Raw genomic sequence first — 14717 nt, forward strand, 5'->3', positions numbered from 1 at the left:
GATAAACCCCCGAACAGTTTCCTGAGGCAGACTAGCACAGAATGCAGCAAAATCCAAGGCAACACAAATATCTCCCCCTTTGATTTTTCAAGCAATTTCTTTTCAAGTGTTCCCTTAAATGTTTGTGACACTGTGCGTGGCCATCAAAATGAACCATTACAAACATATGAATGTAAATGGAGTCTTCGACTAAACAATTGTAAAACGCATGTACGTGCAGATGAAGGTAAGCCAGTTGAATCATCTGACCCAGATTCTTTGTTCTCTTTTTTATTTTTTTATTTTTTGCCAACAGCCGTCGCCCTGTGAATGGTGCCGCTGCGAACCAAATAATGAGGTGCACTGTGTGGTGTCCGACTGTGCCGTCCCAGAGTGCGTCAACCCTGTGTATGAGCCAGAGCAGTGCTGCCCCATCTGTAAAAACGGTAAACGCTTATCTCTTCTGGAAATTGCAAGCCAATTTCTGCAAAGCCATAACATTTCCTTAAAACTGCAGCAGCCCCTTTACCTGTGGCATCACGTTTTTATGATAAGGGTCTTTGGAGGATGAGAAAGTAATTGGCACTCTATAAATTACAGTAAAATATGAACCTGAGCCTGTTAGACACGAATGAGTAGTAAGAGTTTTAATTTGAGTAAACATAAGCTCATTGATTAAAGGTGTAGTAGGAGGGACTAATGGGTCTTTGGGGGGCCTTTTCTCTCTCAATGCCCTGGTGTCAAACACAGCTAAACCTCAAATTAGAATTATAGGATTTCATTGGCCCATTGACTGTTTACAAGGTGGGGGCTTCCCTTTGCCACTAGTATTTCCAAGGGAGAGATGAAACTTTGAGGAAAGTGCAGCAATTGCACTTTTCCTTGAGAACCTGTGATCAATAGCAAAGGCATACCAGTCTAAACATAATACTGCATTCATAAAGTTATTTTTCTGTACTCAGATAAGAGCTTGTTAGGAAAACTTATTTTTATAATGGAAATCGTCTCATTATGAAGCACAACAAATCTTTTAAATAAACACTAGTACAAATATAAAAATACGTTTTTTTCTTTCCAGCGATTCTTGATCTAAATGTCTACTTTTACTCTTCATTCACGTCGTCCCCCCCCCCCTTTTTTCCTTTTAACTATAATGGATCCACCTTCCATTTCAACATACTGACATCACAGTAAAACACCTAAAGTAGTTGAGCAAGGCTGTAGAAGCAACTAAAGGATAACTAATCCAGGCTGACAGGACAGTGACACCCTTGGCATTTCAAAGTAGGCTTGCTGTTTCTAGGTGCCCCAAGGGTGCGTGGTCAGTCTTGCATCTAGATAAATCTCTACGTGACTGGATGGCTGAAGGCCTTGGGGAAAATACTTTAAGAGGGTGCTGTTTAGCTCTCTCCTTTGTTATGGATCCTACTGGAAGAAGGAAATCTAAAATGCTTGTACCAGGAAAGCAGCAAGGATATATATAATGTTTTTAAAAAATGTGCAAGAAAACAATAATTGCACCAAACCAAGGTAAAAAAAAAAGGCAAAGTCAAGTAGTCTATAAATAGTTGAATATATTACATAGTTTAAATGACCTTTAATAAAACCATGAAGTATGGTTTATTAAAATACAAATGTTGTTTGGAATGTTATATTTCCTGAAGGTAATACATCATAAACTAATACACACAATGACAAGGTCATTATTCCCTATTATATAAGCCAAAATTACCTTAGAGGTGAAAATTCAAATAAATCTTTATTATTATTCCAATAACTATGGAAAACAAGGAAGGTCTTCGACATTATATTCTAATTTCTTCACTAAATGGCGCACTGGATTAGAAGATGCACAGTCAATGAACAGTCTATTTTTAAACTTGTATCATCTATAAGGCACACCCAACTATAGGGCGCAGTAAGGAAGACAAAAAAGTTGGACATAAGTTTGTCAATCAGACTTTATCAACTGCATTTACAGTATGTTTGTGATACGCTACATATTATCCGCGTTAACGTATTCACAATACCTGTAACTCCTTACCTTGTTTGCAACATGTAAAATACAGACAGATGCCACTAAAACAAACATCACTGTGACTACAATTACCCCCAACCTTGTTAGTAACATGGAAAAAAAACACCGCCCTACACGGCTACACATTAGTTACGTTAGCGTATTTACAATAACACCCAATCTTGTTTCAGCTACTGAAAAAAACAGTCTGACATTTTGACATTTGACAGTGCCATGTACCTTTAAAAATCACTTTGACATCAGTAAGCACCACCAGAATTATAAGGTGCACTGCTGTTTTAAAAAAATAAAAAATTTTAAGCTTGTAAGGGCACCTTAAATGATGCAGAAAAAATAAAGTAAGAAGAAGAAACTCAGATCCATTACAACAGAGATAATTCTAATCCACAGATTTAAAACTGAAACTATAAATCGACAGGATTTTGGATTTTCAGGATTATATAATGCCTAAAGATCATTTGTGGCCGAAAAACTTAAGGTGGTGCTGCACTATTAACATATTACACTGTGTTTCCTGTATGGATTCATTCAAAAAAAGTGACATTTCTTTTGTGCTGGAAAAACAGAAAAAAATATTTTAAGTAAAAGCGAACATTTACTCATTGAATATCACAGCCAAACTGTGTATATCATGCTTGTCACATTAACAATATGTGGCTGTGTTGGTCTACAGATGAAGAAGGGCTTTGTTTTATGTGGGTTACGGTTGTTCTTGTGGGTTATTCACATTAGACACAGCTTTGTAGTAAACGGAGCTGCTGAATCTGCAGAACAACTACAGAGAGGGAAGTTCCACTGCATTTTCATGCTGCATTTACTCTGTGCAGCACAAGAAAAAACCTGGCTAGACAATCTCAAATTACAAGATAAAAGACCTGCTTTGATAAAAGCAAGTCCTTATTTATCATTTTCTTATACATTTTGTCATTGCTTTACTTCTTTCTCCAAAGATTTGGACATTTCTAGGAAAAAAATAAACCAAAAATGAAGCTTAGAAATGTATCATCTGCAAAGTATTACGAAATAACAAAAAATGAACAGAATTAAGCACAACTCAAGAGTCTGCCATTAAAGCACTTATCACTGAGCTACACTTTCTTTTAGTCTGACTGATTAAGCTTTAATCTTTATCCTAAATTATAAATACTCTCATTCGTCAGGACTATGTACCGGTAGTCATAGTTATATGGTATTGAGTAATAGTCAGAGAAAGACGGGATTCTTCCCATTCCAGAAGAATTGTGCCATGCATAAATCTGCCACCTGGTGCTACAGCATATGATTTTTTTTTTTTTACAATATTTAATAAATCATTTATTTAAGACAATGGTCTAGATTTCATCCTAATATCCAGCACTCATTAAAATGGAACAGTTCTGAGAAAGTACAAAGATATTTTGACCGAAAATGTGACAAGCCATTAACTCAAACCCATTTAGACTGATATCTCCATGTCCTTCACAGTGACAGAACCCTGAAACTGCATCCACCTTCAGGGCCGTCTGGTTGTAAACAGTGATGCTTGGCAGCAGCAATGGTTCATTCCACCTCAGCCTCTGCTGAGCTCGTCCTGAGACCTGTGCCAGTTGTCCAGAGGCAGATAAATGAGAGTTAAAACTTGGCAGGAGTTTCGTGTCTCCTCTAAGTCCAGATCAAAGTGTTTTTATCAAGCCAAAAAAAAAAAGGAGGGAGATTAATCTTTCCTGAGGCAAAGGATTAGGATACCTGTTATTAAACTACTCTGTGTTTGAATCTCATTCAAACATTTGGTGTATGGGGTTAATTTAAATTTGTAAGGATAACTCACTTAAAAATCCCACGTAAATTCCTTAAATTATCCCACATTAAACCAGTCTCACACTGACATCAAAATGTCTGTGACTCTTGGTTGTGGAATCTATTGTGTCTTAAAGAATTATGGAAGCAATGAATTTTTATGACAAGTTGTAGGCAAGTCTTGAGTCTGGCACTTTGCTGAGCGCAAACCCAGAGTCACTGTCACACCAATTGAACACATAGTTTAAATGAATAAAACTAAAGTGAATTCCTGCCACCTCTTGTGTGCCTTTGTCTCAAAATCTCAGTGAAGAGGTGCACAACCTCAAATCCCCAAGAAGCACTCAGAGAAAAATGGGATATTGTCATTTTTTGGTGGTATAAACTAGTAACACTGCTTAGTTACAGAGACAACCGGCTCCTTGGATGCATGTTTTACACATCGGAATCTGTAAAGATTATCAGATCTGATTTCAGGTGTTACGTAAAACACATTTTAGTTTAAGACTATGATTCTATATGAGTCATCTTAACAACGATTTGATTCATATCACAATTAGTGTTTGCCAATTGATAATTCTGTTCGATATTGGTTCATTTTGATTGATCCGATTCGATCCAATTCACTGACCTAAAATCTATCAATTTCTATATCTACGATCCAACCAGATTGATTAAATCGACCTAAACCGTTTAAAATATTCATTCAAAATTAGATAAATCAATAATGGAATCAACACTGGAAAATACCATTTGGTTTGAGACATGGTAGGTTCATTTCTCTATGAGATCCAACCATATTGATCTGTCCAAGGTAAGTTGAGAGTTGAACTGACAAAAACCATCAGTTTTTTCACAAGGAAATAAATCAAATCAAAGGGATTTTGGAAAATACCATTTGGAATAAGGCATGATAGTTATTTTACTGTAATGTAAAAAAAAAAAAAACAAGTGCCATCCCAGCGAGCAACATACATGTAATAGCAGCAAAAAAGGATCAAGCCAAGTTGTTGTTTAATTTTAATTTGAGCTATTTGCATTTTCGGGATAGATTTTCCTCATTGATGACTATTCCGTCCTTCAGAAAGGCATCACTATACTGAGAAGTCTTTCCACACACCAATGTGTGGAAAGATGTGACCATACAGTGTGATAGAATGTTCTAGTAGTGTTCCCTTCCTTTTTTTCTCCCCCTCTGTCTTTTCTTTGTCTTTTTCATACTTTTCCCCCTCTCTCTTCCCTATGTAAAAAAAGAAAATATATATTTAAAGCATAAAATGTGATAAATAAATACAACATAATAAAAATGCAAAAGGGGTTTCTACAAATGTACACCTTGGCTGTAATAACATGCATAGCCCCTTTTTGTAATAGTAAAACGTCCAACACAAATGGATCTCATTTGTTTGCTCAGTTGTTAAACAGAACAAGTTTAAAAATTAAAAAAAAGTTGCATTTGGATTATTTGGATGTAGAAAAACAACAGTGGGCTGAACTTTATGAAACTAAAATGTGAATGGATTTGCCAATAATTCTTGTTTGATTGTACATATATTTAATTTACTCTTAATTAACTTAGAGAAATACAAGGAATCTGGAAGACTTCCCCTGCCCTGTTCAGTAGCCATGTATTTATCTCTGAGTCACACTGAATTTTTGGCTAAAGATATCCTGGATCGGTTTTAGGTCCGTGCATCAGATTGTTTAAAATGAACCAATATTGCTTATGAATTGTGTCGTCAACCACTAATGATATGAATTGAATCATTGTTAAAACAAATCATTACATCCCTACAGGGACTGAACAGTGCAGGTGAAGTTTTCCAGATTCCTTGTATTTCTTGCAAATGTGTAAATTAAATATATGCACAAAAAAAACAAGTCAACAATAAATAATGGCAAATCCAATAACATTTAAGTTTCATAAAGTTCAGCCCACTGCTGTTTAATACGGAGCCCGTGTCCTGACATTAAGATATAAAAATATATCTTGTTCCCACAGATTAATATCTTGTTCCCACAGGTTATTATGTCGTTCGCACGAAATACTATTCCGTTCCCACAAGATAACTATTCCGTTCCCACAAGATACTATTGCGTTTCTGCTGCCAATCACTGGCCAATCATTGGTCTTGTTGTTAGACCTTGGTCACAGGGACACGGTGATTGGCCAGTGATTGGCAGCAAAGCACCCTGGGAAACGGGACGTACTGCTATTTTTGTTATGCTACAAGCTAAAGGTAAGTGCTTTAGGCGAAGCATCCAGCTTAATATGACATTTTTCAGATTTTCATCGAGAAAATAAGAGATCGACCATTCTTGCTTTTATTTTTACCCCTATTGAATGCTCACAGAGACACGGAAGTAGCGGCAGGAAGCGGCTTTTGCAGCAAGATGACTGAGGGCGTACCAGATCATCATGTGAATGAACGTGAATACGATGGATGCTTTTGTGCTTTTTGAAATAAATAAATCTGTTCTCTAAACATCCTCCGTGTCTTCAATGCAATGTAATGAGACACACACAGACAGAAATGTGAAGTTATCTGCTGTAAATCTATGACGTAAATTAATAACAGGAAATCATCGGCTAGTCAGTTAGCATGTAGCCTAATAGGCTTCGAATGTAAAGATACTGACTGCTAAAGTTAATAAAAGACAAGTCCTGAATATTATTATTCCTATTCGACCCTAAACTACAATATCAGCTGTCTGACAACAGACCAGCCAGTTGCCCAAATGCCGGCATACATGATCAGAGAGCTCTGCGGCGGAGCTAGTAGTAGCCTAGCAGGAGCTATCGTATGACAAAGCAGCCTAGTTATCATAAATCTTTTGATATTTTTCTTATATTCATTGAGACAGTAATAAAGTGATCATTTTTGTTTTTCATGTTCCTTTTTTGAACGAATATGGGTCACAGAGACACGGAAGTTACCGCTGAAAGCGGCTTAGTTTTGCCGGCGTACAGAGAGCATATCCGCGTGAATGACTTATGACGTGAATAATTATTGCGTTCGAACGGATTAATTATTGCGTTCGAACGACATAATTATTGCGTTCGCACGAGTTAATCATTTCGAGGGAACGGAATAGTATTTTAAGGGAACGCAATAGTATCTTGTGGGAACGGAATAGTATCTTGTGGGAACGGAATAGTATTTCGTGCGAACGACATAATAACCTGTGGGAACAAGATATTAATCTGTGGGAACAAGATATATTTTTATATCTTAATGTCAGGACACGGGCTCCGTAGTTTAACATACATTCATGGCAAATTTTTATTTAAAAAATTTGGTCGAACAAAGGAAGGTTTATCTTCTACTTCCATTGCTGTTTTATAAAAATAATACAAAGGGAACATCATTAGAACAGTCTACTGCACTGTATGGTCACATGTCTGCACAATTCAAAGGGTTTCCACACATTGGACTGTAATGATGGTGTTATGCCCCTTTTAATGTCTAGGGGTGCGTCGAGGGGCATAACGTAAAAAGTAAAGGTTTGGCTACCAAAATGACTAACAAAAACCCCAGAAGATATGTCTACATTCAAAATATAACAAATGTATTTACAAATAAATAAACAATAATCAACACGAACTAAAAGTGAAGCAAAAAGGCTTTAGGGTGAACCAAGGTCAAAACAACAAACAAAAACCCCACGTAACTGAAACATGTAATCTTATGTAATTGAAAGAAATCAATGACAAAACACTAACAGGAACAGGAGAAAAACATGTACTAAAGAAAATGGCAGTTCACCCCTACAGCTTCACTTAACATAACTACAAACCAAAAGACTAAACAGAGTGGGCATAAAACCACAAAATACTAAAACACAACACTAAAGTGCAGCACACAACAAAATAGGTGGAGAACTACAAAACAAAAATGGAGAAGGGGCCACGCTGCAGTGGAGACTGGTTGCAGCCAAGCTCCCTTCTCATGGTTTGAAGGTCCAAATGGTGCTTTTGAAGGCTGCCTCCACCAGCTTGGGTCCAATAGGAGCCACGCCTTCATCCACCACACCTGAAAATAATCAGACATAGACATACATACACACACACAAAGATCCACAAAAAAGTCCCACTCTGATACAAATCAAATACACAAAACACAGAATAAACAGAACCAAAATATGGCCACAGCCGTAACAGATGGCTTGGTCATTTTTTGCTGCACTTGGTCATGACATCACATTCGGGCTGAATAAATCGAGCTCAGTTTAATGTCTTTACGTTACAGTAAAATAAACCAACCAGAATGGTGTTTTCCAAAATAAATATGCGGTGGTCACTCATTTATCGCCGGGGTTACGTTCTAAAAAATAACCTGCAAAAGGTGAAATCATTCAAAGTAGATGTTCTAAGGCTGCAAAAGCCCTCACTACACACTTTAAACTCCTTTCTCAAACAGACATGAACATTTTCACCTTTCTTTCTTAAACTGTTAAAGTGTCAGAGGAAAATAAATCCAGTATTACAGAATGAAAACAAAGATCTGCTCACAATCAAAGTTGAATGTAAATGGAGAAAGCTGAACACGTACTGCACAGGATGGGATAGATTGATTGACACAGTAAAAAGCCAATCAGGACGCAGAACACAGTGGGCTGTTTAAAAAAAACATAAAAAAATTGCACTGACAAAAATCTGCGAAACAGCAAGAGTGCGGTATGGCAAGGGAACACTAGTCGATTCATTTTATTTTGAAAGGATTTCATAATGGTACAGCTCATTTCTGTTAACAACTTGCCTTAGAAAGATCGATCTGGTTAGATGGAAGGAATTAATCAACTTCATTGATAAACTTTTATACCCCTATGAGGAATCCTTATCTGGTAAAAAAAAAAAAAATACTTTTTTTAGGATAAGTAGCTGGAATGTTTGTCTCTATTTACAAGAAAGTAGGAGAAACTGCTGAGGAGTTTTTTTTTTTTTTTTTGGCCTTTTAATATACAAGCAAAGTGATTAAAACCATCCTCCCTTTGCCCCTCGGAAAGCAGCTCTCTTGCTCTTTCCCTCCATCTCTCTCTGCTCTCCAGCCTCTCTATACTGCCAAGCCAGCGCCTGGCAGGCTTCTGTGCGCGAGGCGCATTAGGATGCAAAGCGCTCCATGTCGAGGGAGAAGGGGAGACTAACAAAAGCGCTTTAGTGTTGCAAAAACAAGCCCATCGGTGCATGCCTGTGAAAAGATCTGTGCGTCTACTCTGACTCTCCCCAACTCCCCACAGCTCTCTGCATCGCTCCACAATTCCTTCCGCAAAGAGAAGCTCTCAGGAGATACGCATCCATTTCTTGTCGTTTTATTCCCCTTTTTCCCGTCTCTCCACCCCCTTTTCTTCCCTTCCCCATGCGGCAGGTCCAAATTGCTTTGCTGGAACAACGATCATCCCAGCCGGGATCGACGTGAAGGTGGACGACTGCACCATCTGCCGCTGCCACAATGGAGACTGGTGGAAACCTGCGCAGTGTTTGCGGCGGGAGTGCCTCAACGGTCCGTCACTGTCATAGAGAGACTCCACGGGGATGGTGGATAAGCTCAGGCAAGGCTCTGCCTACTGCGCCATTTTGTATGATTGACAGGGCAGGAGCACAATTCCTTAAAAAAAAACAAAAAAAGAAAGAGAAAAAAAGAAAACAGAAACAGCAGCTCTCGCAAAGCTTCAACACAACTTTAACCAGAGAGAAGATGATGGAACTTGTCTCACGGCTGTTTCTCCCCTCCAGTTTTACTCGTTCTATATATTTTCAAAAGTTGACTCGCTTCACTTGCTGCTCTCATTCAGAAAGTTTCTAAGCTCTTTGAACTCCTTCCTGTCTACTGTCAATGTTGAACGGTCATGTCAATTTCTGTATTTACGTCATGAGTTTGCTGTAGGTGTCTATCTCCGCCTACTGGTGTTCCAACTGTGTGTGTGTGGGGGGGGGGGGGGGGGGGGGGGGGACAATCGGAAAGCACACTTTGCAGCACCTCTTTTTCCTGATCAGTCAAGTCTGACACTGCAAAACTCTTACCTTCATTCTGAGCTTGTTTACAAACCCACATCTCACACTGTTTGTTCTTGGTTAGACTTTCTATCTGAAGCACCACTTAAAAGATGTTGTTGTCATATTTTATAAATCACAATGAAAGCTCCCAATAATGCCATCAATAAGCCATCGCATCGTGTCAGATCTCTGTATAGTAGCAGCACAAACAGAATGAGTTAGCAGTACCATATGTAGCTGAAGAGCAAACAAAGTGGTACCCGCTTCAACTGAAGAAGTGTGCCAAAAAAATTAAAAAATAAACAGGAGAAAAACCCTGGGAAAGTCTTTTCACACCAACTGGTTTGACTGTCTTTTCCTCTGGGGTCCACATTCCGCAAAACATTCCCCACTTACTAGCTGCTTGAACTTGTTATCAAAGCAGTTAGCGAGCCAAGAGCAGCCTGCTTTAATTTTCCTTAATCAGGAGTATTCTGTGATAAATCACCCAGCTGGGTGCTAGGCTCTGCTGCAGCCTGCACGCTGGGCACATTCAGCAAAAACCATCAGACTAAAAGAAGGGAATCCGCATCCCGGATTAATGCTTTTAAGCAGTATTCATAGGAATAATGTCCATGTGAGATACGCATGGGCGCCATTCATCTGCGGGCTTTGTTTATTGCTCTGATCTCAGAAATACTCTTACACCCATAAATAAGACTTGTTAGGAGATCAAGCTGTTCCTCATAAGATTATGTCACAGATTAAGTCCTTCTGTTGTTTGAATGTCCTAGTCATATAGGTGCAGCTAAAGCTGAGGCTATAACATTGCAGACAGGTTTCTGTATGAAGTTTTTTTGGGTTTAGCAGTTGTCAAGTGGTTCAGTCGCAGAGGAAAAGCGCCCTGAAGACGAGACATTTTTTGAGATGATAAATACAAGTCGTTATTTCCAAAGGTTAGCTCATGCTTTTTGTCATTTGAATTTCATCCATTTCCAGAAAATCTGTCATCCTGCTAACCTTTTACACCCACGTTGTGATGGATGAGCTGCTTAATAATAAGACCATGCACTCTGGAATTAGACAAAAAAAAAGAACACGAGATTAAAAAAAGGAGGGGGGGGACAACAAATTAAGGGTTTAATTATCTTATAGGATGGTAAATTCAGTCTTTGGAAAGACCTGCATGTGTTCTGTTAAACTGAGAGAAAGGAAATCAGTTGGACAAAGTTCAGGCTTTCGATCAACAATAGTTTGCGTCATGTTTGTCATTGAGCCGCATTGATTTAGGATCTTCCAGTGTGCACAGACAGACCATCAGTTTGGCTTAAGATCTTGCAGGTTTACAAAACAAAATTGAAGTAAAAGGTTGACGCCCGAGTTACAGCCCGAGTAATCTAGAAATTCAACTTTAAAAAATAAAAAAGTAGATTCATTTATCCCCATCACTCTAAATGCCACGTAATTGTTCCACCTTTACATGTATCAAAAAAGAAAAAGTGGGTACTTTGAGATAGCTGCAGCTGAGACAGTCATGGGAGGGTGCCAGCTGACGGGGCTCAAAGGCACTGCTGCCACCACAGATGCCTTATTGCTACTGTTCCAGATAAGATTCACAAAGCATGGCCTTTGGCATCACACAGAATGAACAGCCCGAACTGCTTTAAGAGCAAGCTTGTTTCACTGCTCCGTGCAGCCGTTTATTGCAGTGTATTACCCACAACTATTCATTGTTTTATCTCGAAACATTCCAGAAACAGCCAGTGGGTTCAACAGAAAGTAAAACAACAAGTGCAGTTCATTTTAAGCCAAAACTGCAGCACCGGAGCTAAAAATAAATGGCACCATTTGTTAGATGCAAGGAGAGAGAGCTACAACTCTGGCAGATATGATTTGCAAACTAAAGCAACTTCAAGCTCATGGCAATATGACATTGTGACTCATTGTGCTGTTTCTCTGATGCGAGCTCCTCCATACTCCAACGCCTCTGAAGTGCAGAGCGTTTAGGCCGCTCCAACGTTGGCAGCTTGTTTCACTGATTTTGTGAACTGCTTTCATTGGCTGAAAGTAGGAGTGGAGAGGGTGAAGTGGTAGTCAACAGAAAGTTAAACTGTCACGACTTAGATCAAGTGTCATTCCATGGGTCAACGCCCAGTCGTTTTGCAGAAAGATCAAACATGAAAAGCAGCTTTATAAAGAAAGCAGCTTGTTCCTCTGGTCTCTAAGTAAGTAGACAATTGAGCGCAAATGATTCCAGTGCCTCTCGTGAAGGTACAAGAGATTTTAAAGCAATGCATTGTGGGTCATTTGTCACAAGAAAAAGGCAGCGTTTAAAAAACACAATTATCAATCGAAACAGATCCTGTGTGTGCAACTTACTTACCTGAGCATTCAAAGAAAATTATCTTTCAAACACACAAGTATACTGATCAACTGTGGAGCCTGGCTTTTATTTTCTTGGAAGAAACTTGAGTCTCTCCGTCTGTCGGTGAATGTCTATTCAAACGGCCCCATTGTCCTCCCTCCCATTATGAAAACCACAGGTATGTAAGATAAGCATTTTGTACAGGTGCACCATTTGCTTTTTCCTTGAGACACCGACTCACTGTAGCTGGAAACTGAAAGATTGTTTTTTTTCTCCTTCCTTTCTTTTGTTGTTTTGTTTTTCAGCAAGAAAACTGTTACATAAAGTGTGCCTGAAAACCAACGGTGATGTTGTTAACGAAGAGAGAAACACTGTTACAATCAATTGTATTATATATCTTTTTTTGTTTTTTTAAGAGCCCCAAGGGTTTGCTCCTGTTGTGCTGAGAGGAGACAAACCAAATGAATGCTTTAAAATCAGGAGCCACTTTGATTGTATATGATTTCAAACAAGTTTGGCCTCAAATGGAACAGAAGAGCCCTCAATCTCAAAAGCAACCCTTGGCGCTCTGTATTTTGTTCATATGTAAATATCTTCAGACATATGATGTGTATTATGAAATGGAGTAAAAAAAAATGAATTGACATCACGAACAACAAAGTGTGCATTATTCGGAAAATGTATTTTGTTAAATAGACTTGGAAAAAGAAGTGTTATTCTGCTAGAGTTTGGATTCCTTCTTACTTCTTTGTCCGCCTTTTTTTTTTTAAAGTCGGGAGAATGTTTTTAGTCGTTGGAACACTTTAAATGGCGAGCTGTTTCGGAAACATCATGGAAAACGGACCCACAGAATGGCAAAAACATGGCTAAAACATTGAGGACGCTGGAAAAACTCCCTGAAATCTGTATTTTTTAATACTGATATTAGTCACATCTGACTGACTCGACACACCAGGTATTTTGTACATTAACAGAGCATTTAAGAATTAAAAACAACTACAATATCTTCCTGGCTTGTGGTTGTGAAAGAGTAAGGATGAGAGGATATGGGCACTTAATGGCTCTCTGATGCTCACAGAGTTCAAGGGCATTACTTGGGTTCATTCCTCCATTCCATTTCATTACAAGTCAGTCCGGGCTTCTATCTCATCCTCACAGCTAATTGCCTTCTCCCACCTCCCACCATGAACAAGAAAAGGGAAGCAATTTTATGCAGCACACAGCAATCAATAGCAATTAGGTGCATCCCTGACTAATCCTGTTGAAAATTGCATCTTGGGAGATGGCCAGTAGAGGACCTCTTAACATACCTAAAAAAAGTTTTGCTTCGTCTTTGCAGTAATTGCCAGTTTTGCAAAAGAACAATTAATTGCTTTGTTTTCTAGACTTAATATTGACTTTCCATCAATCTTTTTTCTTTCTGGCAGAAACTTTGTGCTTTAGTATTTAAAAAAGCTTTTTCGATTAAGTAATTATCCTGAATTCATATAATGGAAATTCCTCTATGAAACCACTCGTTAAATATTGCAGCACGCTGCAAATTGATTTTTGTGTCACACGCTGGACTCAAACCAATACGCCCGACGGAGAAGAGGACTAGATAAAAGGCCTTAAAGTGAGTTGGGCCTTGACAGCAGGAGTGTTGTTGCTCTGACAGTGATGTGGATGCTGTGTGAGAGTGTTGTTCAGAAGAGACAGCAAATTACAACCTCATTCAATCTCATTTCAGTCACTCTAACTTTTAGAGACATGAGCCTCTCCTGGAGTGTGGCTGAGCTCATCTTTGAAGATGGGGTTAGATGCATGGACTCAATGTCCTTCACTTTAAATGGTTACTCAGCATGAGGATGGGAGGGGAGGTTCAACTCATCTCATTAACATTTTATCCAGACATCTCCTTGTAGAGATTTCTAAAAAAGACCCCCCCCCCCCAATCTTTTGATGCAGAATAAGCCAATGTTAAAGCAATTACAAACTAAATACAGTGTGACCTGGAAATGTCTGAGTTTCCTGGGGAAAAGCTGAAAGACACTAATGATGTGAGAGACATCTGCACCATCGTATCTGGCCTGCAGCTATTTTGACTCTAGCCTGGAAAAGTAGTAGAGAGTGGATTGATGGTGTTCTAACCTCAAATGAGAAAAAAGAACAGGGAAGAAAAAAAATTGTGATTGATAGAAACCCCACAATGACCCAGGAGCATTGGGTTAGCATTTTGACAGCTTAAAAAAAGGTAGTATGAGTACAGAGTAGAAGGCGTGTGATTATTCTAACAAAATACCTGGGAATAAAATTTAAGCATAATTAAATATGACATCTTCAGCTATATTCTTTTATTATACTTTATCCTACTAAGCACAAACAGGTTCTAAACTTTTAATTTAGAAGTCATCTAACCATACATTTCCAACTGTATGGAAATGTATGGTTTCATAGCTACATATCATCAGTAAAATATATATATATATATATATATATATATATATATATATATATATATATATATATATATATATATATATATATAACTGATTAACCACCACTCTTTATAAAATGTCTGCATGTCTCCTTAAACCAAAACACAC

The 14717-nt window shown here is 38.3% G+C and overlaps 1 protein-coding gene across 2 annotated transcripts in view; it reads left to right on the forward strand.

Moving 5' to 3' along the window:
* vwc2l (von Willebrand factor C domain containing protein 2 like) overlaps positions 1-12782 on the forward strand; it is a 31498-nt gene extending 18716 nt beyond the window's left edge. For both annotated transcript variants that reach the window (XM_020713132.2, XM_020713133.2), the window contains exons 4-5: positions 296-425; positions 9160-12782. In XM_020713132.2, the coding sequence (XP_020568791.1) occupies positions 296-425; positions 9160-9311 (282 nt within the window). In that variant the 3' untranslated portion in view covers positions 9312-12782. The remainder of the gene's footprint in view (positions 1-295; positions 426-9159) is intronic.
* The last annotated feature ends 1935 nt before the right edge of the window (positions 12783-14717 follow it).

Source organism: Oryzias latipes, chromosome 21, assembly GCF_002234675.1.
Source record: "Oryzias latipes chromosome 21, ASM223467v1".
In the NCBI taxonomy this organism is placed as follows: Eukaryota; Metazoa; Chordata; class Actinopteri; order Beloniformes; family Adrianichthyidae; genus Oryzias; species Oryzias latipes.